Here is a 24,272-nt window from a genome sequence, read left to right on the forward strand (position 1 = left end):
TCGGAGCCAGGCGTGCCGGTTCCAGTATCTCAGAAACGACTGACCCCCCCGGGCTTTTCATGTGCGACAGTGTCTAAAATTTACAGAGAATGGTGCGACAAAAAAAAAAAATACATCCAGTTGGCGGCAGTCCTGTGGGCAAAAACAGCTCGTTGATGAGAGAGGTTAAAGGAGAATGGCAAGAATAGTGCAAGCTAACAGGTGGGCCACAAACAGACATAACGGTGCAGTACAACAGCGGTATGCAGAACGGCATCTCTGAACGCACAACTCGTCAATCCTTGTCATGGATGGGCTATTGCAAACGACCAGACAGCTAACAACAAGAAGAAGCGGCTCCATTGGGCACACGATCACCAACACAAATGAGCTAGCTAGCTAAATTGACGATCACTGGGGGCAACTTCGCCCCTCAGTAAAATCCCCTCGCTCCTGCCCAGAGAGAAAGGGAGAAGACAGAGAGGATGTGAAGTGGCCCATTTATTTCTCTGAACCCCGCACCCCACTATGGAGAAACAGCTTTTCCCACTCCCTGTTGGACTGCTGCTAAGTGGACAGAACCCACCCTGCTAACATGCTGACTAGACCGGGTGTGCACGCATGTTTGATTTTGTCCATCCACACCAGACGCGAGCAGGACACACCAGTTGAAATATCAAAACGATACTCTGAACCGACTATATTAATTTGGGGACAGGTCGAAAAGCATTAAACATTCATGGCAATTTAGCTAGCTAGCTTATTTGTCTTGGGATATAAACATTGGGTTGTTATTTTTACCTGAAATGCACAAGGTCCTCGACAATTAATCCACAGATGACAGGGTAAACCGAGTTATTTTCTAGTAATCTCTCTTCTTTGGACTTTATATAGCGGTTGGCAACCAATATTAAGGTGCATTACCACCACCAACTGGACTGGAGTGTGGACCTCAGCTCATCTATCAATCACCCACGTGGGTATATGCTCCTATCAACCAATGAGGAGATGGGAGAGGCGGGACTTGGAGCGCGTCACAAATATAACAAAGTTCTATTTTAGCGCCTGGCTATGCAGACACTCGCGAGCAGTTTTGGATGCAATCATTGAATAACATGTACTTGTACATTTATTTTGCAACGCTCGAGCACGTAACGCAAGGGGTGTGGTCATTCTGAATGTGCACTGAGCTCACTCACTCCTCCCCTAGGACACGTGAAAGAGTTCCAGCTAAAACCTAGGGAGGCCCGGATTACTACCTTAATGTGAGGAGGCAGTTTGGTACAAACTGTACATTGCCTCAGGGTGAGGCTACAGAGCTCTGAGGCAAGCCAGGAAGAATACAGAGTTCAGACCTCTGAATATGACTGGAGGAGTATCAACCACTAGAATCTCCTACCCTATTAGCTTGTCCTTGGCTCGTAAACCATGATCTTCACTTGCAAAGTATGCATCACTCCTCACTCAGTGAAAAACAGCTGCCGTTGTCATGTGGCCGTAGGTCTCAAAAACAAGCTGTTCTGTTTTGTCTTCTCTAATTGAGACCCCACGGTACGACGACTGTTTCAAACAAACATTGAACTGCACACAAGATACTGTAGCTAGCAAAGGAAATAGCTAGGTCTGGGATTCCAAAATAACATCAGAAAAGAGTCCAGAAGCGACATCTGCCTTTAATATCCGTAGAAAAAAAACAGACCCTATCTGTCTAGGGAATGAAACAAACCACATGAAACAAATCACACTCTCTACGGGATAAACATACTAAGAAAACTAAGTGTCAATTGAAAGAAAATACATATACACTCAATGGCTTCTCTTTAAATCCAGTATTAGAATCATAATTCAGCACAGCCAGGAAGGAAGACATATGGCTCATGCCAGTTTTCTCAAGGCTCTTTGTTCATTCATCACCTACCGATAGAAGCTCCCCTTGGGCTACCATTGGAGTGAAAGCACAGAGTTCTGCCAGCCTGCGCGCAGTTTGCAGGAACACACGTTGTAACATCACTCCTCAGTCTTTACAGGCCTAAGATTGCACATGGGTTCTTGGTCCTTAGGGATCCGTTTAGAGATTCAACATCCCATAATATGCCTCGTCCAAAAGTCTAGGCGGTGTGGTTCAGGTTCATAAAGAAGGCCAAAGGTATCAAGTCATTCTAGATGGTAAACCTATGGTGCATTTCCACTGTCAGGCTTTGCACCTGTGTTTGGCCCAAAGATGTTGCCTTCTAAGGCCTGTCCCTGAAAAAAGCCTGGAGTGACACCAGTGCTTCAGTGGAAAAGTACCACTAGACGCCCTAAGTGCTGTTGGCCTGCTCCTGCTCAAACAGGGCCATGGCTAGATGCGACCGCGAGGCCAGGCCCTCCAGGTTACTGAGCACACAGCGGTGGTAGATGTCCTCGCTGAAGCGCGGGTTGCACGCACGCCGCACGTACTTCTGCACTAGCGCCGGCTCCACCGCCCGGAACACGTGCAAGCCCGAGTAGCGCACGAAGATCTCGTACACGTCCATGCTCTCCAGCAGCTCGTCGTCGTCCAGGATGTCAGCGGCCATCTTGGTGCGCGACGCCATGTAGTCGGCGTTGTAGAAGCATGCCTCCTCGAAGACGTGGCGGTCGAAGCGTCCGTCGCGCAGGGCCTCGGCAGGGAAGGAGGCCAAGGTCTGCTGGTCGCGGTACAAGATGGTCTGGCTGAACTCCTGGAAGTGGGCGGGGAAGAACACCTGCCAGTTGCTGATGGCGTTCATGCGGCAGCGGTTGAGGAAGTCGGCGTTGACCTCGGTCCACACCGAGGCCAGGAAGAAGAGCGTGTCCACCGGATGCTTCTTAGAGATGATGTCCATCAGCTTGACCTGCGAGGGCACCTCCGTCTTCACGCTGATCCAGGGGATCCTCAAGTCACCGTAGCGCTTCTCCACCTCGCCGATCATGGCCTTGATGCCGGCGAACACGTCTGACTGGCTGACGCGCTGGGCGTCAAAGGGGTCGTAGACAAACAGGAAGGTGAGCAGGACATTGTCGTGCGTGTCCAGCGTGTTCATCGCATACATGTCCAGGAAGTTACCCACAAAGTCCTGCTCGCAGACATTGACGGGCAGGATGACCTGCACCCGGGTGGCCTCCGTCACATAGGGCATGGGGATGATCTCAATGGTGCTGAGGGGGCGGAGCAGGCTGACCCGCTTGGCGATGACTTGGCTGTGACCTTTCTGTGTGAAGGCTTCCAGGGCCAGGTCCAGCACGTACTCCATGCCCCGGGTGGGGTCGAAGCGCCGGTAGCCGTTGAGCAGGCGGCGTTTCTTGAAGCGCAGCTGGGGCTGGTAGTGCTCGTTGAGGTGCTTCACGGCCTTCTCCAGCACGGCGCTCACGTCGGCCCAGTTGGCACCACGCAGTTCACACTTGGGGGCGTTGTCGGAGCATGAGTAGATGTGCTCCTCGGTGAAATACTCCCAGTTGATGACCTCGAAACGAGTCTTTGGCATGAAGGGAGGATTGACCCCGATTGGCCAGATGGCCCCCACCTTACCCTCTGGGGTCAACTCACTCAGGTTGTTGATCTGGACCTGGACAAAAGACACAACCATGTTTGCATGTTAAGATGCTTTTGATAAAGATTTATTTCTTCAATACTAGGATATTTATCAACAATGTTGAGGGTAGTTGATTCAAGGTTTAACTGTAATGGGTTGACATTCTTCTTGGTCAGCGTCTCTCAAAGCTTATTATAAGCAATATTGCAAGCGTAGTATATTGTTTATGTATGTATTGTATGAGGGGTGTATTGCGTTAGGGAATCATGTGATGCTTGTTGTATACTGTAGGCTATTTTCTATGTGGAGGACTTTGCGTGATTTGATTCTTAATTGCCCGAGTGGATAAATAAAGTTGTATTGAATTGATTTACAAAGTTCACACTTTTAAACTGACAGATTGTTTACAAAATGACATTAGCAGGTAAATTTAGAATGAATTGATGTTGGAATTTCAAACATCACATCCTCACAAAACGGTTTGGTCACTGTTAAATGCCTAAATATTGGATCAGACAGAAATGTCTGCCCAGGCGAAGATATTTGTAGAAATTGGTGAGGTATGTAGGAAAACTGAACATTTGCACACTGGACCCGTGACCAGTCAAACCAACACCAGTGCCGACTCCTCAAACAGCCAGAACCATACAGAAAGCCCATCTGATTCCATTAAACAAAATCAACCTGCAGCTGCTGTATCTGTAGGTAGGTCCAGTCCAGTTCGATCTGGCTGAAGCGTTTGTGCAGGCGGTACATGAGGCTGGGCTCTGACACAGGGTGGACTGTGAAGGCATTCTTAAACTGGGCACTGTCCTCTCGCTCTGGGTCTGCTTTCTTCCCCAGCTCAAAGGAGTGATATGTCATGTCCTGTAAGTAACATGCAAACAGCGGGGAGGGAAATGTTAGCCATCCCGCAGGTAAGACAACTGATGGGTGTAGTCAAAGTACTGTAAATCATGATGACATAGCATTGATTTAAAGACTGGTAATCGTTATTGAACAACTCTATAAACATGTTTTATAATAATGATGTTTTAGCTGTGTGTTTTACCTGGTGTACCTCCACACAGCTCAGACCCAGGTAGTCGATGATGCAGCGCCCAAGCCACTCGTCAGGCCTGACGCTGAGGATGTCGTTGCGGCAGGTGTCCAGGTGGGGCTGCAGGCGGGCCAGCAGGCTGCGGGAGAGCAGGTAGCCATAACCCCCGTGGCAGTACCTGGCCCTCTCTTCCCCACCGATGAACTCCTCTGACCGGCCCATGTAGAGGTCCTGTCCCATGCTGAGGTGGCCCACCAGCTCGGCCAGCCTCTCGGCCTGCATGTAGGTGTCATCCTGGGCCAGGAAGAACCAGTCGTAGTCCAAGCCATAGTGCTGGTGCAGGTGGCGTACCGTCTCGTACATCAGCCACACGGGCCGGTCGTCGCCGTGGGCCACCACCGTCATGCCGTGGGGGACTTTGGAGCTGCGCAGGCCCGTGAAGAAGAAGGTGCGGTGGAAGTGGTGGGCCACGGTGCGGTTCACCGCCACGGCCAGCGTGTTGAGGGTGGCCCGCGAGGTCAGCACGCCCACTAGGAGGCGCTCTCGGATGCCCAGCTCCGTGTGGATGTAGCGCGTCCTGATCACAGAGGAGGCGTTCAGAGGGACATTCACTGTTTCAAATCAAACTCACTCATTACTGAGCGGAGCTGGGTGATTTATTTTATTACATAGATGAAATAAGGAACAGGCCCCGTCTTACGGAGTTTACTATGCATTTACTTATATTACTATGCATATATTACTATGCATTTACTAATGTACTATTTAACAATATGCTAATAAAAAGTTGTTACAATGTTGTAAACTACAATGTTATTTTTTCTTATAAGTAAAGTTGGTTTAAAAACGTCTGGTAAATGACTATGTCAAGGTGAATGTAAGTCTTGAATGCGCCTAGTGTCCATTCTTGTCCAGATGGCTAGGTACTGGGATTGGATATCATTGCTGAACTCTACAGTGTAGACTTAACTCTCACCATCTGCAAAATGTAAGGATTTAGGCTATGACCAAAGGAGATCATAGTCATATTCAAGAGGTATCAAAATACGGTTAAGGTTAAGCCTTTCATAAAAGAAGACACTTCAATAAAATGTAATCATTCTGTCCCATGACTGACTGAAAACAGATCGTTCAAATGGTGGTCTCTTCAGACCCTCTAGGTTAACTGGCTAATTATAACTATCCAGGCCAATAATTAACATTGAGGTGATTCGGAGAGAAGCGATTAGTAGGACAGTAGGATTATTAAACTGTATGGGGTCAATTCCACAGTAACAGAGTGATGCTGAGAATAAGAGTTTTTGGATACTTAAAGTATGGCAAACAAAAACCATTGATTTCAAAGTTAAACAAACCATACACCATGCACAATTTCTATGGAACATTTGACAAAAATACAATGCAGATGTAAAATTTGGTAACAGAATGATGGTAAAAACTCCCTCTGTTTAAGAGACTACATTTAACCAAAATTATGATTCAAAGATGTCTGCACAAAGAGTGGGGTGTCAGCTATGACATGACACCTTGAGTTTGAAAACATATATTATGGTTATTGAAGTGGATTAACACCCGGTAACAGAATGACATCATGGATCCCTGATATGTACTACACAGAAATGCATCATTATAAATGTCATTCTCTTCATGGTGATGCTTCCTGAATAGGTACACAAAAGTATCTCTGATTCAGAGGGGTTGGGTTAAATGTGGAAGACACATTTGAGTTGAAAGCATTCAGTTGTACAACTGACTAGGTATCCCCTTTCAACACACTGGCTATTATTCTAATGAGCTCCACCCCCAAAAAAGACAACATTTGTACCAATCTGTTTCACAAGTTTGGACAGTACAGCACAGTGCAGTACATTATCTCATGTAGTGTGCTCTACTGTACTAAACTCTACTGTACAGTACTGACCTACACTCTGCTCTAATTTTCTTTACTGTACTCTGCTGTCCACGCTTGTGAAACAGATCTTTGGTAAGCTATACCCCTGCATAGCACTGCCCCACTTTCTTTACTGATTTCTCTGAGCTATTGTCTATTGTCCTTGAGAACTATGATACACTCATTGTGTTGAGCGATTTTAATATTCATGTTGACAAAGATACTGACTCCAAGGCCATTGAACGTATTAATCTTTTGAGCTCTATGGACTTTATCCAACATGTTACTGGGCCCATCCATAACCGCTGCCATACTCTGGACCTGGTTATTGCTAAGGGGATTTCTATTGACAAATACTCTATTATTGATGTTGCTTTATCTGATCACCACAGTGTATTTTTTACTACCTTGTTGCCCATAGCATAGGGTAAAACTAAACACATTATACATTTTTACTGCAGTGGGCTAAATCAGGGTTACAGAGTGATTCTTGGTAGTCTTACGCAAATCTAATTTGAAACAAAAGTACACATGGCTATGGACTTAAAAGCAGTAGAGTTGAAATGTACTACATTTTGAGTTTATCCCAATATTACAATTTATATATACGGAACAAAAATAAACACAACATCTAAAGTGTTGGTCCCATATTTCATGAGCTGAAATTAAAGATCTCTGAAATGTTCCATATGCACAAAAAGCTTATTTTTCTGTTTGTGAGCATTTCTAATTTGCCAAGATAATCCATCCACCTGACAGGTGTGGCATATCAAGAAGTTGATTAAAGAGCATGATCAATACACAGGTGCACCTTGTGCTGGGGACAAAAAAAGGCCACTAAAATGTGCAGTTGTCATACAACACAATGCCACAGATATCTCAAGTTGAGGGAGCATGCAATTGGCATGCTGACTGCAGGAATGTCCACCAGAGCTGTTGCCAGATAATTTAATGTTCATTTCTCTACCATAAGCCTCCTCCCAACGTCGTTTTAGAGAATTTGGCAGTACGTCCAACCGGCCTCACAACCGCAGACCGACCACATGTAACCATGCCAGCCCAGGACCTTCACATCCGTATTCTTCGCTTGCAGGCCCAGCTACCCGGACAGCTGATGAAACTGAGAAGTATTTCTGTTTGTAATCTAGCCATTTTGTGGGGAAAAACTCATTCTGATTGGCTGGGCCTGGCTCCCCAGTGGGTTTGACAGAGAAACACTGATGTAATTTTATTTTATAATCTTTATTAATTATGAAATTATGGAAAATATTGATAACATTCCAAAGATGGCTCTTTAGGTCATTAATTGCAGGAAAGGGCTACAAAACGCTAACTTACCTCTGAAGTTGCTGCAGATTTTGAGTGTATGAACAATACACCATCACCCATTCTGCCGTCCTCTTGTGATGACTTAGTTCATAACTTTAATGTCAAAGTAAGGGTGGCCATTGATGCCATAGCTCCAGTAAGGTTGAAAAGGGACACATCTAAACGGAGAGCCCCTTGGATGAGTGAGGAAACTAATCAATTAAAGAGAAATTGCAGAAAGGCAGAGCAGAAGTGGAGAAAGTCAAAGTTCCAGGTCCACTATGATATTTTGAGAGAGCAACTTGGCTATACACAGCGTACAAAACATTAAGGACACCTGCTCTTTCTATGACATAGACTGACCAGGTGAAACCTATGATCCTTTATTGATGTCACTTGTTAAATCCATTTAAAATCAGTGCAGATGAAGGGGAGGAGACAGGTTAAAGGATGATTTTTAAGCCTTGAGACGTTCGAGACATGGATTGTGTATGTGTGCCATTCAGAGAGTGAATGGGCAGAGAAAATATTTAAGTTCCTTTGAACGGGGTATAGGAGCAGATGCCAGGCACACCAGTTTATGTCAAGAACTGCAACACTTCTGGGTTTTTCACACTCAACAGTTTCCCGTGTGTATCAAGAATGGTCCACCATCCAAAGGACATCCAGCCAACTGGAGTCAACATGGGACAGCATCCCTGTGGAACGCTTTTGACACCTTGTACAGTCCAGTCCCTGACAAATTGAGGCTGCTCTGAGGGCCAAAGGGGGGCCAAGGGGGGGGGGGGTGCAGCTCAATATTAGAAAGGTATCCTTAACTTTTTGTACACTCAATATATACAACTAGAAATGCCTGACAGAAAAATTTGCCTAACTTGAGCACTAATAATCAGAATATTTTGAGAGTGCTCTCCTCGACCACTGATGGCCTGATAAATCCTAACCCCGCAAACCTATGTGAACATTCCTCCACATCTAAATGTGATGAGATTGCAGCATATGCCAGAGACAAGTTAATAAACATTAGGCTGAGTATCAGTCAAGCAAGACCTGATGAGAAGTTTGATGATATTTGCCTACCACGCAAAGGCACTGTGGAGTTATTTTCCCTGGTTGACGCAGACATACTCAGGAAAGTGATATCACAACTTAAGTATTTTACCTGCCTTCTCAATCCTACCCCATATCTGAAGAAATGCAAGCTATTGTTAATCCCTCCCTGTTCACGGGCACTTTCCCCACTGCACTACAAACTGCTATGGTGAAACGCCTTCAGAAGAAAAGTCATCTAGTCTTTAGCTTTTAGCAGTTTTCAATCAATCTCCAACCTTCCATTCTTAAAACAAAATTCTGGAGAAATTGATTTTCAAACAGCTAAATTACTTTTTAAGTGCCAACTGTATTTTTGAAAATGTTCCATTTGGTTTTCGTGCCCCCCAAGGCACAGAGACAGCCTTAGTTAAAGTGGTCAATTATCTTAGCTCCAACAAAGATGCCAAACAGCTCTCTGTCCTTGTACGCTTGGATTTAAGTGCTGCATTCAACACTGTTTACCATGATGTCCTTCTGGACAGACTGGAGAGGTGGGTTGTCCTCTCTGGTCCAGTTCTAAATTGGTTTAAGACAGGGGTTCACAAAGGTTTTGGGCCCACAACCTCATTTTGATAACTGAAAATTCTCATTGAAAAACAATGTACTTAATTTTTTTATTTGTATTTTTTTATTGTGGCTATGGCAGTCAATTGCAAAACATTCTAACAGTATTTCTGATTGTATTCTCAACTCAACATCATATACATTTAATGAGAGGCTGTGACAGTCAGTTGCAAATTAGTCTGACATAATTTCCCTTATCTCACCACCACGAATGAGATGGGTCTGCTTGAGGCATGTCGCGTCGGAGCTTCTCAAAGTCAGCGGGCATGGTCGACAGTGTGCACCTAAATTTCTCCTGTCACATCAAACCTGGATCAATATTTGTTTTTAATGCACTGAATCAGCATACCACAAGTTTTAAACATCAGAGGGAGACTGCACAGTATTTTCATTTTTTTATTTTTTTATTTCACCTTTATTTAACCAGGTAGGCTAGTTGAGAACAAGTTCTCATTTACAACTGCGACGTGGCCAAGATAAAGCATAGCAGTGTGAACAGACAACAACACAGAGTTACACATGGAGTAAACAATAAACAAGTCAATAACACAGTAGAAGGAAAAAAAGAGAAAAAAGAGTCTATATACATTGTGTGCAAAAGGCATGAGGAGGTAGGCAATAAATAGGCCATAGGAGTGAATAATTACAATTTAGCAGAATAACACTGGAGTGATAAATTATCAGATGATCATGTGCAGGTAGAGATACTGGTGTGCAAAAGAGCAGAAAAGTAAATAAATAAAAACAGTATGGGGATGAGGTAGGTAAACTGGGTGGGCTATTTAGCCATGGACTATGTACAGCTGCAGCGATCGGTTACCTGCTTAGATAGCAGATGTTTAAAGTTGGTGAAGGAAATAAAAGTCTCCAACTTCAGCGATTTTTGCAATTCGTTCCAGTCACAGGCAGCAGAGAACTGGAAGGAAAGGCAGCCAAATGAGGTGTTGGCTTTAAAGTTGATCAGTGAGATACACCTGCTGGAGCACGTGTTACGGGTAGGTGTTGCCATCGTGACCAGTGAACTGAGATAGGGTGGAGCTTTGCCTAGCTTGGACTTGTAGATGACCTGGAGCCAGTGGGTGAGCATACAGGTCGCAGTGGTGGGTGATATAAGATGCTTTAGTGACAAAACGGATGGCACTGTGATAAACTGCATCCAGCTTGCTGAGTAGAGTATTGGAAGCTATTTTGCAGATGACATCGCCGAAGTCGAGGATCGGTAGGATAGTCAGTTTTACTAGGGTAAGTTTGGCGGCGTGAGTGAAGGAGGCTTTGTTGCAAAATAGAAAGCCGACTCTAGATTTGATTTTAGATTGGAGATGTTTGATATGAGTCTGGAAGGAGAGTTTACAGTCTAGCCAGACACCTAGGTACTTATAGATGTCCACATATTCTAGGTCGGAACCATCCAGGGTGGTGATGCTAGTCGGGCGTGCGGGTGCAGGCAGCGAATGGTTGAAAAGCATGCATTTGGTTTTACTAGCGTTTAAGAGCAGTTGGAGGCCACGGAAGGAGTGTTGTATGGCATTGAAGCTCGTTTGGAGGTTAGATAGCACAGTGTCCAAGGAAGGGCCAGAAGTATACAGAATGGTGTCGTCTGCGTAGAGGTGGATCAGGGAATCGCCCGCAGCAAGAGCAACATCATTGATATATACAGAGAAAAGAGTCAGCCTGAGAATTTAACCCTGTGGCACCCCCACAGAGACTGCCTGAGAACCAGACAACATGCCCTCCGATTTGACACACTGAACTCTGTCTGCAAAGTAGTTGGTGAACCAGGCAAGGCAGTCATTAGAAAAACCGAGGCTACTGAGTTTGCCGATAAGAATATGGTGATTGACAGAGTCAAAAGCCTTGGCCAGGTCAATGAAGACGGCTGCACAGTACTGTCTTTTATCGATGGTGGTTATGATATTGTTTAGTACCTTGAGCGTGGCTGAGGTGCACCCGTGACCGGCTCGGAAACCGGATTGCACAGCGGAGAAGGTACGGTGGGATTCGAGATGGTCGCTGATCTGTTTGTTAACTTGGCTTTCGAAGACCTTAGATAGGCAGGGCAGGATGGATATAGGTCTGTAACAGTTTGGGTCCAGGGTGTTTCCCCCTTTGAAGAGGGGGATGATCGCGGCAGCTTTCCAATCCTTGGGGGATCTCAGATGATACGAAAGAGAGGTTGAACAGGCTGGTAATAGGGGTTGCGACAATGGTGGCGGATAATTTCAGAAATAGAGGGTCCAGATTGTCAAGCCCAGCTGATTTGTATGGGTCCAGGTTTTGCAGCTCTTTCAGGACATCTGCTATCTGGATTTGGGTAAAGGAGAAGCTGGGGAGGCTTGGGCGAGTAGCTGCGGGGGGGGGGGGGGGGGGGGGGCGGAGCTGTTGGCCGAGGTTGGAGTAGCCAGGAGGAAGGCATGGCCAGCCGTTGAGAAATGCTTCTTGAAGTTTTCGATTATCATGGATTTATCGGTGGTGACCGTGTTACCTAGCCTTAGTGCAGTGGGCAGCTGGGAGGAGGTGCTCTTGTTCTCCATGGACTTTAGTGTCCCAGAACTTTTTGGAGTTAGAGCTACAGGATGCAAATTTCTGCTTGAAAAAGCTGGCCTGCGTGTATTGGTTCCTGACTTCCCTGAACAGTTGCATATCGCGGGGGCTATTTGATGCTATTGCAGTCCGCCACAGGATGTTTTTGTGCTGGTCGAGGGCAGTCAGGTCTGGAGTGAACCAAGGGCTATATCTGTTCTTAGTTCTGCATTTTTTGAATGGAGCATGCTTATCTAAGATGGTGAGGAAGTTACTTTTAAAGAATGACCAGGCATCCTCAACTGACGGGATGAGGTCAATATCCTTCCAGGATACCCGGGCCAGGTCGATTAGAAAGGCCTGCTCGCAGAAGTGTTTTAAGGAGCGTTTGACAGTGATGAGGGGTGGACTCAAAGTATTCCCTTTGAGTCCGATCCAAAACTCCTCCATAGTGACCCGTGAATGCGGCCACATGACAGCTCGATCAGCTGTTCGATTTCACTTCCCGGCAAGCTCACGGAGCCAGGATCACAGTCAAATGGATTTAGCCGATTCAGTCACTCATCTGTAGAATTTTTGTTATTCCTTTGCATGCTTGCGTTCAGTTCAGTCAGTTTCCCAAATGTCTGTTACATAAGCAATGAGACATTTTATTTGTTTACACAGAGTCAACAGTCTTTTTTTTTATATATATATTTTTACATCCATTACAAATGACAGTTCCCCTCTCAATTCAAAAGATCTTTCCAACACTTCTCCTCGATAACCACCAAGCCTCGGTGTGAAATAGAACATTGTCCTGCTCTGATCCCATATCTCCACCTAGTTTTGCGAACAGGTGTGCACGAAGTAGTTTACAATAGAAGTTACCTGGGGCGTATATCAGTTCTGCGCTCAGCTCTTTTTCCGCCAGTTGCTCTCGGTGTATCTCCATTATAGCTCAGTGTGTGTATCATACAATGCGTCCATATAGCAGAGGGAGACGCATTCATAACTCGCGTGCAGAGGCCTGCCCGCCATCCCGTGATAGATGGAGCCCCATATGTGCAAAAGCCCACCATTCAATCCCATCAAATCAAATCAAATTTTATTTGTCACATACACATGGTTAGAAGATGTTAATGCGAGTGTAGCGAAATGCTTGTGCTTGTTATTACTGCTTGTGCAGTAATAACCAACAAGTAATCTAACTAACAATTCCAAAACTACTGTCTTATACACAGTGTAAGGGGATAAAGAATATGTACATAAGGATATATGAATGAGTGATGGTACAGAGCAGCATAGGCAAGATACAGTAGATGGTATCGAGTACAGTATATACATATGAGATGAGTATGTAAACAGAGTGGCATAGTTAAAGTCAGTGTCAGTGTGTTGGCAGCAGCCACTCAATGTTAGTGGTGGCTGTTTAACAGTCTGATGGCCTTGAGATAAAAGTTGTTTTTCAGTCTCTCGGTCCCAGCTTTGATGCACCTGTACTGACCTCGCCTTCTGGATGATAGCGGGGTGAACAGGCAGTGGCTCGGGTGGTTGATGTCCTTGATGATCTTTATGGCCTTCCTGTAACATCGGGTGGTGTATGTGTCCTGGAGGGCAGGTAGTTTGCCCCCGGTGATGCGTTGTGCAGACCTCACTACCCTCTGGAGAGCCTTACGGTTGAGGGCGGAGCAGTTGCCGTACCAGGCGGTGATACAGCCCGCCAGGATGCTCTCGATTGTGCATCTGTAGAAGTTTGTGAGTGCTTTTGGTGACAAGCCGAATTTCTTCAGCCTCCTGAGGTTGAAGAGGCGCTGCTGCGCCTTCTTCACAATGCTGTCTGTGTGAGTGGACCAATTCGGTTTGTCTGTGATGTGTATGCCGAGGAACTTAAAACTTGCTACCCTCTCCACTACTGTTCCATCGATGTGGATAGGGGGGTGTTCCCTCTGCTGTTTCCTGAAGTCCACAATCATCTCCTTAGTTTTGTTGACGTTGAGAGTGAGGTTATTTTCCTGACACCACACTCCGAGGGCCCTCACCTCCTCCCTGTAGGCCGTCTCGTCGTTGTTGGTAATCAAGCCTACCACTGTTGTGTCGTCCGCAAACTTGATGATTGAGTTGGAGGCGTGCGTGGCCACGCAGTCGTGGGTGAACAGGGAGTACAGGAGAGGGCTCAGAACGCACCCTTGTGGAGCCCCAGTGTTGAGGATCAGCGGGGAGGAGATGTTGTTGCCTACCCTCACCACCTGGGGGCGGCCCGTCAGGAAGTCCAGTACCCAGTTGCACAGGGCGGGGTCGAGACCCAGGGTCTCGAGCTTGATGGCGAGCTTGGAGGGTACTATGGTGTTGAATGCCGAGCTGTAGTCAATGAACAGCATTCTCACATAGGTATTCTTCTTGTCCAGATGGGTTAGGGCATTGTGCAGTGTGGTTGAGATTGCATCGTCTGTGGACCTATTTGGGCGGTAAGCAAATTGGAGTGGGTCTAGGGTGTCAGGTAGGGTGGAGGTGATATGGTCCTTGACTAGTCTCTCAAAGCACTTCATGATGACGGAAGTGAGTGCTACGGGGCGGTAGTCGTTTAGCTTAGTTACCTTAGCTTTCTTGGGAACAGGAACAATGGTGGCCCTCTTGAAGCATGTGGGAACAGCAGACTGGTATAGGGATTGATTGAATATGTCCGTAAACACACCGGCCAGCTGGTCTGCGCATGCTCTGAGGGCGCGGCTGGGGATGCCGTCTGGGCCTGCAGCCTTGCGAGGGTTAACACGTTTAAATGTCTTACTCACCTCGGCTGCAGTGAAGGAGAGACCGCATGTTTTCGTTGCAGGCCGTGTCAGTGGCACTGTATTGTCCTCAAAGCGGGCAAAAAAGTGATTTAGTCTGCCTGGGAGCAAGACATCCTGGTCCGTGACTGGGCTGGATTTCTTCCTGTAGTCCGTGATTGACTGTAGACCCTGCCACATGCCTCTTGTGTCTGAGCCGTTGAATTGAGATTCTACTTTGTCTCTGTACTGACGCTTAGCTTGTTTGATAGCCTTGCGGAGGGAATAGCTGCACTGTTTGTATTTGGTCATGTTACCAGACACCTTGCCCTGATTAAAAGCAGTGGTTCGCGCTTTCAGTTTCACGCGAATGCTGCCATCAATCCACGGTTTCTGGTTAGGGAATGTTTTAATCGTTGCTATGGGAACGACATCTTCAACGCACGTTCTAATGAACTCGCACACCGAATCAGCGTATTCGTCAATATTGTTATCCGACGCAATACGAAACATATCCCAGTCCACGTGATGGAAGCAGTCTTGGAGTGTGGAGTCAGCTTGGTCGGACCAGCGTTGGACAGACCTCAGCATGGGAGCCTCTTGTTTTAGTTTCTGTCTGTAGGCAGGGATCAACAAAATGGAGTCGTGGTCAGCTTTTCCGAAAGGGGGGCGGGGCAGGGCCTTATATGCGTCGCGGAAGTTAGAGTAACAATGATCCAAGGTCTTTCCACCCCTGGTTGCGCAATCGATATGCTGATAAAATTTAGGGAGTCTTGTTTTCAGATTAGCCTTGTTAAAATCCCCAGCTACAATGAATGCAGCCTCCGGATAAATGGTTTCCAGTTTGCAAAGAGTTAAATAAAGTTCGTTCAGAGCCATTGATGTGTCTGCTTGGGGGGGGATATATACGGCTGTGATTATGATCGAAGAGAATTCTCTTGGTAGATAATGCGGTCTACATTTGATTGTGAGGAATTCTAAATCAGGTGAACAGAAGGATTTGAGTTCCTGTATGTTTCTTTCATCACACCACGTCACGTTAGCCATAAGGCATACGCCCCCGCCCCTCTTCTTACCAGAAAGATGTTTGTTTCTGTCGGCGCGATGCGTGGAGAAACCCGTTGGCTGCACCGCCTCGGATAGCGTCTCTCCAGTGAGCCATGTTTCCGTGAAGCAAAGAACGTTACAGTCTCTGATGTCCCTCTGGAATGCTACCCTTGCTCGGATTTCATCAACCTTGTTGTCAAGAGACTGGACATTGGCAAGAAGAATGCTAGGGAGTGGTGCACGGTGTGCCCGTCTCCGGAGTCTGACCAGAAGACCGCCTCGTTTCCCTCTTTTTCGGAGTCGTTTTTTGGGGTCGCTGCATGGGATCCACTCCGTTGTCCTGTTTGTAAGGCAGAACACAGGATCCGCGTCGCGAAAAACATATTCTTGGTCGTACTGATGGTGAGTTGACGCTTATCTTATATTCAGTAGTTCTTCTCGACTGTATGTAATGAAACCTAAGATGACCTGGGGTACTAATGTAAGAAATAACACGTAAAAAAACAAAAAACTGCATAGTTTCCTAGGAACGCGAAGCGAGGCGGCCATCTCTGTCGGCGCCGGAAGTGAGCGAATCTGTTATTCGTTAATATAGCCATGCAGCACCCTGAACATCCCATGTGCCATTTCATGCTCGGGAATTGTGAGCCCCCCCAAAAAATATGTCCTCCTGAATAGCATCCCCTGACATGTAGCGAACAAAGGTCAATGCATCTCAGCCCTAACAGCTAATATCCATTTGGAGAGCATATGAGGTGGGGAGTTTGAGTCGTTCACTCAGTTTCCACTTTATTTCTAGCTATAGCATCAATTATTAGTTTCACAGTGTTATCTGACAAAGTTATTGATGTGAGTGTCTATGCCTCTGCCTCCCCACACATTGTTTTCACCATATCAATTGTGGCTAGTAATATCAAAGTCTCTGCAATAGTGTATGGTTTCATAGCATAGCGGGCTTAGCCATTCACCGTGGGAATGATTCAAGTGCAACGGTTAAGTGCGGCTTTTTCACACAATCTAAGGGCTCTGGGTGAATTTGAACTTTTTATAATTGTCATTTAGATTAAGGTCAACCACATTACAATGATTGAGAGACATTTTAATATATACAATAACAGTCAAAAGTGTGGACACCTACTAATTTTTCAATTTGTATATTTTATTATTATTATTTATTATTATTATTATATATATTTTTAGTTAACCTTTATTTAACTAGGCAAGCCAGTTAAGAACAAATTCTTATTTACAATGACGCCATGGAACTCCCAATCACGGCCAGATGTGATAGTCTGGATTCGAACCAGGGACTGTAGTGACACCTCTTGCACTGAGATGCAGTTTCTTAGACCGCTGCGCCATTCAAGGGCTTTTCTTTATTTGTACTATTTTCTACATTGTAGAATAATAGTGAAGACATCCAAACTATGAAATAACACATATGGAATCATGTAGTAACCAAAAAAAGTGTTAAATCAAAAAATATATTTTATATTTGAGATTCTTCAAAGTAGCCACCCTTTGGCTTGATGACAGCTTTGCACACTCTTGGCATTCTCTCAACCAGCTTCATGAAGAATGCTTTTCCAACAGTCTTTAAGGAGTTCCCACATATGTGGTTGGCTGCTTTTCCTTCCCTCTGCGTTCCAACTCATCCCAAACCTTCTCAATTGGGTTGAGGTTGGGTGGCTGTGGAGGCCAGGTCATCACTCCATCACCCTCCTTGGTAAAATAGCCCTTACACAGCCTGGAGGTGTATTTTGGGTCATTGTCCTGTTGAAAAACAAATGATAGTCCCACTAAGTGCAAACAAGATGGGATGGCGTATCACTGCAGAATGCTGTGGTTGCCATGATGGTTAAGTATGCCTTGAATTCTAAATAAATCACTGACAGTGTCACCAGTAAAACACCCCCCACACCACCTCCTCCATGCTTCATGGTGGGAACCACACATGCGGAGATCATCCGTTCACCTGCTCTGCGTCTCACAAAGACACGGCGGTTGGAACCATAAAATCTCAAATTTGGACTCATCAGACGAAATGACAGATTTCCACCTGTCTGATGTCCTTTGCTCGTGTTTCTTGGACAAAGCAAGTATCTTCTTCTTATTGGTGTCCTTTAATAGTGGTTTAGACTGTCATTTCTCTATGCTTATTTAAACTGTTCTTGCCATAATATGGACTTGGTCTTTTACCAAATAGGGCTATCGTCTGTATACCAGCCCTACCTTGTCACAACACAACTGATTGGCTCAAACGCAATAAGCAGGAAAGAAATTCCACAAATTAACTTAACAAGGCACATCTGTTAATTGAAATGCATTCCAGGTGACTACCTCATGAAGCTGGTTGAGAGAATGCCAAGAGTGTGCGAAGCTGTCATCAAGACAAAGGGTGGCTACTTTGAAGAATCTCAAATATAAAAAATATTTGGATTTGTTTAACACTTTTCTGGTTACTACATTATTCCATAATATTTGTTTTATACATGATTGTTATTTCATAGTTGTGATGTCTTCAATATTATTCTACAATGTAGAAAATAGTAAAACAAATAAAATAAGAAAAACCCTTGAATGAGTAGGTGTGTCCAAACCTTTGACTGGTACTGTACGTATATTTAGTGTTAGAGATAAGGTGCATATTTTCTAAAGATCTGTCTTGATCAAAACGTCTGCCCCTATCACAGTGAACGTCTCACTGAGCTATAGCTTGGCTTCCTGAACTCGTTAGGAACTTGCCTTTCATCTCATATTAATCTACTATTTTAGATGACTGGCTATAAATCGCTGTTTGAATGTGCTACAGCGACAAAACCACTCCCTCCTGCTGCATTACAATGTAAGGATTCCAGACATATGCTTTGCTAGTGGCTGTGACGTAGAGTTCTGATGGACAGTAGCAAGAGAGAATGAAATGGTAGGAGGGACATCCCCGCTTCAAGTGGTATCGGATTTCACATCCTGCTTCACACAGGCAGAAGTGACATACTCCTGTGTCTGTGAGAATCAGGGCTACCGCTCAATGCAAGCCATTTCGATCTATGGTGTCCACATATCGATTTATATATGAAAATGTCGGTCGGAACCGGCACCAGAAACACTCAGGTCCCAAAAACAGAGGACTTTACATCTAAACAAATATAGACTCTTAGCTTTCATTTGACACCAAATTTGATGGGCTCCTATGAACTTCACGTTAATACTCAAGCCAGGGTTCTTTACATGGAATTGCCCATGGGCTTTTTAAACAAATCTTTATCAAGGGGTGAAATGTCAGTAGAGGTCTAATAGCATTGGCCATCTCTTTCTTCACCTTCCTTTTTTAACAACTTTCATATAGCCTAAGAAATGATAGTATCTGTTCCCTAAAAGTGTAGGCTGACATATTCTACGTCATATGAATCAGAGTGGTTTAGACCCAGTACGAACAGATAAAAGACGTTTAAAAATGGGTGAACAAACAACGAAAATTTGTGAGAATCAAACAGACAGTGGCCTATAAAGGCCTTCCTTTTGAAACAACGTGTGATGCATCTGCAGCGAAAGTCATGATTTGCGTCATTCACATATCGATGACGAATTTGGCAATGTTAGCGGGTTACATAAGCGTTAGTTCCCAGAAAACACCACTCATATGCCTCGCACTGGGGTGCATTATTTTTATAACAGTTATTAAAGAGGATTTCATAAAAGAGATCCAATAGCTCTGCATATATTTTTAAGCAGTGTCTTCCTTTTGGTCATTTCCATGTAGAAGTATCCATGAGTACAAACATGTCAAGTTCATAGGAGCATGTCAAATGAAAGGGCACAACAAAAAAATATTTAAAAAAATATACATACAGTGCCTTGCGAAAGTATTCGGCCCCCTTGAACTTTGCGACCTTTTGCCACATTTCAGGCTTCAAACATAAAGATATAAAACTGTATTTTTTTGTGAAGAATCAACAACAAGTGGGACACAATCATGAAGTGGAACGACATTTATTGGATATTTCAAACTTTTTTAACAAATTAAAAACTGAAAAATTGGGCGTGCAAAATTATTCAGCCCCCTTAAATTAATACTTTGTAGCGCCACCTTTTGCTGCGATTACAGCTGTAAGTCGCTTGGGGTATGTCTCTTTCAGTTCTGCACATCAAGAGACTGACATTTTTTCCCATTCCTCCTTGCAAAACAGCTCAAGCTCAGTGAGGTTGGATAGAGAGCATTTGTGAACAGCAGTTTTCAGTTCTTTCCACAGATTCTCGATTGGATTCAGGTCTGGACTTTGACTTGGCCATTCTAACACCTGGATATGTTTATTTTTGAACCATTCCATTGTAGATTTTGCTTTATGTTTTGGATCATTGCCTTGTTGGAAGACAAATCTCCGTCCCAGTCTCAGGTCTTTTCCAGACTCCATCAGGTTTTCTTCCAGAATGGTCCTGTATTTGGCTCCATCCATCTTCCCATCAATTTTAACCATCTTCCCTGTCCCTGCTGAAGAAAAGCAGGCCCAAACCATGATGCTGCCACCACCATGTTTGACAGTGGGGATGGTGTGTTCAGCTGTGTTGCTTTTACGCCAAACATAACGTTTTGCATTGTTGCCAAAAAGTTCAATTTTGATTTCATCTGACCAGAGCACCTTCTTCCACATGTTTGGTGTGTCTCCCAGGTGGCTTGTGGCAAACTTTAAACAACACTTTTTCTGGATATCTTTAAGAAATGGCTTTCTTCTTGCCACTCTTCCATAAAGGCCAGATTTGTGCAATATACGACTGATTGTTGTCCTATGGACAGAGTCTCCCACCTCAGCTGTAGATCTCTGCAGTTCATCCAGAGTGATCATGGGCCTCTTGGCTGCATCTCTGATCAGTCTTCTCCTTGTATGAGCTGAAAGTTTAGAGGGACGGCCAGGTCTTGGTAGATTTGCAGTGGTCTGATACTCCTTCCATTTCAATATTATCGCTTGCACAGTGCTCCTTGGGATGTTTAAAGCTTGGGAAATATTTTTGTATCCAAATCCGGCTTTAAACTTCTTCACAACAGTATCTCGGACCTGCCTGGTGTGTTCCTTGTTCTTCATGATGCGCTTTTAACGGACCTCTGAGACTATCACAGTGCAGGTGCATTTATACGGAGACTTGATTACACACAGGTGGATTGTATTTATCATCATTAGTCATTTAGGTCAACATTGGATCATTCAGAGATCCTCACTGAACTTCTGGAGAGAGTTTGCTGCACCGAAAGTAAAGGGGCTGAATAATTTTGCACGCCCAATTTTTCAGTTTTTGATTTGTTAAAAAAGTTTGAAATATCCAATAAATGTCGTTCCACTTCATGATTGTGTCCCACTTGTTGTTGATTCTTCACAAAAAAATACAGTTTTATATCTTTATGTTTGAAGCCTAAAATGTGGCAAAAGGTTGCAAAGTTCAAGGGGGCCGAATACTTTCGCAAGGCACTGTATATATATATATATATATGTGCAATAAGCTAAATTCTTTGATTTGTCAAACAGATAAAAGGGGTCTTAGAAAACATCTACCAGAAAGTCTTAAAAGGTATTACAAAAACAATAATATTGAAGTAAATACCCCTGGCAACTAATATACACACTTTTTCTGCCTTCTGTAAGTATAAGAAACATTGCCTTGTGCCTTGAAATTCCTTTACCAAAAACCCACAGATCTTTTAAGATATTGTCTAATTTCTTTCCCTCATGTGAAGGGAGGACAATGAAAGTTCACAGAACTATCAAGGTAGACCTATCAATTAGTTAGTGTTTTTACTGATACCAATTTTGTATATGAATTATTAAGTCTTTCAAAATCTAAATTCTGTTATCAAATCGGTCAGTCTGCCCTGGATTTCAGCGCCTACCCCGGCCAAACCCTCCTCTAACCGAGACGACGCTGGGACAATAGTATGCCGCCCTATGGGACTCCCAATCACAGCCAATTGTGATACATCCCGGGATCAAACCCGGGTCTGTAGTGACGCCTCTAGCACTGCGATGTAGTGCCTTAAACCACTGCGCCACACAGTTCCAAAGTACAGCACAGTTGAGTAGAGTAGATTGTCAGGAGAGTAGAGTACAGTACAAAGTAGAGAACACTAGAGTTGAGTACACTGTACTGAACTATACTCTTCTGAACTATACTCGACTTTGCTGTACTTTGATGTCCAAACTTGTGAAACATAAACATCTATGATTGGTCGGGTCCAGACCAACCAAATTTGGTCTTGTTTGTTGGCGGAGCTCATTAAAATAATAGCCAGTGTGTAGAATAATACTCAAATATGCATAAAGGAGGATATTGCATATTTCTACCTGTGTGTACCTATTCAGGATACATCACCGTGAAGAGAATGACATTCATATCCATAATTATGAATTTCTGTGTAGTATAGATCAGGGACACATGATAAAATGATGTTACGGCAATTCTGTTACTGGGTGTAAATCCACTTCACTTATTGTAGTTCAATAACCTAAAGAGATCTTTTCAAACTCAAGGTGTCAAGTCATAGCTGACAGCCCATTCTTTCTGCAGACAACTTTATATCTTAATTTGGAGAAGATATTTATGAATTTTTGGATAACGTGGTCACATTAAAAACAGAGGAAGATTTTACCTAAATTCTGTTACAAAACTTTGCATCTGCACCTTTCTTCCAATAAATGCGTTTGTAGAATTCTCTGTGTAAATTGTTAAAAGTAATCATTGTGCATAGAGTTGTATGCTTTGTTAAACTTTGAAATCAATGGATTTTGTTTGGTATCCATTTTACGTGAAAAACCTGCCCATTTGCAAACTCTTATATCTGAAACCTAGTGTTAGGCTAGGATGTGTTATTCCTCTGTGCATCCATCCCAAAATGCTCACCTGAGGACCTTCTTGTGTGGTTTGTTGGGGTCCTTGTGGTATGGTATGACGCGTGGCTGGAAGTCCTCATTCCCAGGACCACCTCTCTGGTCCCCATGGGGGTCTCCCCTGTTGCTGCCCAGGAAGAGACCCCTATTGCCCAGTTCATCTCCACACGAGTCAAATGTGTCTCCCTGGGTCCAGGAGACCATCAGCAGGCTCAGGCTGCATCCCAAAGAGAGCCCCAGGATAAGGGGGAAAGCAGGCCTGAACACGGCCAGGAAGGAGGAAAGACGCATAACGAAGAGGTGGACTTCAGTGCTGTCAATCAAGTTTTATGTTATGTTCCTCTAAAATTCTCCACAAACATTTGTAGAATGCTGTTTAAAACCATGTAATCACCCTTCTGGTGAAGTGCCAACCACTTTCAAGCTAGGTTCAGTCAAATCTGATAAATTGGCACAATCCTGGCTGTGCTGCACCATGGAGTAGATAGCTCACTACATCATTATCAGTGCCATTTAAGGATAAGGTACTATAAGGTATTTACTATAGAATAACTTGGCACACTGAACAGACAGCTGTATTGACTGCCACTCTTCAGCAGTCAATACCTAGCTACTGTAATAGGCTTCTGTCCAATAATAAACCATCTAGCTAGCTAGTAGGCTAACAAGTACGCTAGCCAGCTGAAATAACCATTTGCAATTGGCTTGCTACGAGTTAACTAGCTAGTGAGGTGGCTGGCTAGTGCCCCCAGCTAGTTAGCGACATACAATGAAGCCAGGGCTTTACACTGCTGTAACGTTGTTCATGTTTTAGATAACTATCCTGACAAAACGACAACATCCAAGCCTCGGTATCGGGTAGCAAGCTACCTAGTTAACGGTGTTTGTCCTTCGTTCTCTCCCCAAAACAAAGTGTGTTTTCCTCTCCATTTTTGTTGATGCAGGCGCAGTTATCCATATTTTGTCTGTAGGTGGTCAGAAAACGATGACATTCCATGTCAGCGTGATCCACAGAAACACAGCATGCATGCTATGCTGTCTTTTCTTCAAATTATGTCAGGCTAATGATGTAGCTACAGTAGTTTACCAAGTCGACTTTTTTTCCTCTCACTTCCTCAAAGTGAATAATTCACCGCCTCCAAGTAAAGCATCTCTTTCAAATCTTCATGAATTAATTTTTAAAAATGATACTTGTCAGAGAGAAACCTTCTGGAAAGCGTGTCGTGCACTGGATAAGGTACTATCTGAAAATATTGCTTCTCATTCTGCATCCATTCTGCACTGCGCTTGTGGGGCAAAATGCTGTCAGACACGTCGTCATCAGACGTCTGTAGAGGGGGTCTCTGATGGGCCCTTCAAGTTCAATACCACCCCGTATTTGGAATGCTTCATTCTATTTTTTTTCCCTTCATTTTCTTGCATTCAAAAAGATACATTGTATGCATCCAGAACAGTAGTGAGGAAAATATTTTGCTAAAATCTAATTTGAAGGGGGTAGAGAATCTAATCATTCCTTTTATGTGACTCAACTCAAACTTGATTTCAAAGATTGTTGTGCTGGCAACACTCATTGGGCACATATCCAAATCATTACTTTATTTTGTAAATCATAGTCTTATTACTTATGCAACTGAAACATGGACCAATACATTTGATTTAATATCTACCTTATTACTTTAT

The 24,272-nt window shown here is 44.2% G+C and overlaps 1 protein-coding gene across 1 annotated transcript; it reads right to left on the bottom strand.

Annotated features, from left to right (window-relative positions):
• Positions 1-1,513: 1,513 nt before the first annotated feature.
• On the bottom strand, positions 1,514-23,910 carry LOC139420477 (chondroitin sulfate glucuronyltransferase-like). The gene is made up of 4 exons (XM_071170669.1): positions 22,606-23,910; positions 4,564-5,128; positions 4,197-4,379; positions 1,514-3,545 (listed from the first exon to the last, which is right to left on the bottom strand). The coding sequence occupies exons 1-4, from the start codon at positions 22,881-22,883 to the stop codon at positions 2,280-2,282; spliced, it is 2,292 nt and encodes a 763-aa protein (XP_071026770.1). The 5' UTR covers positions 22,884-23,910; the 3' UTR covers positions 1,514-2,279.
• Between the last annotated feature and the right edge of the window lie 362 nt (positions 23,911-24,272).

The sequence above is a fragment of the Oncorhynchus clarkii genome, chromosome 11 (assembly GCF_045791955.1).
Source record: "Oncorhynchus clarkii lewisi isolate Uvic-CL-2024 chromosome 11, UVic_Ocla_1.0, whole genome shotgun sequence".
Taxonomy (NCBI): Eukaryota; Metazoa; Chordata; class Actinopteri; order Salmoniformes; family Salmonidae; genus Oncorhynchus; species Oncorhynchus clarkii.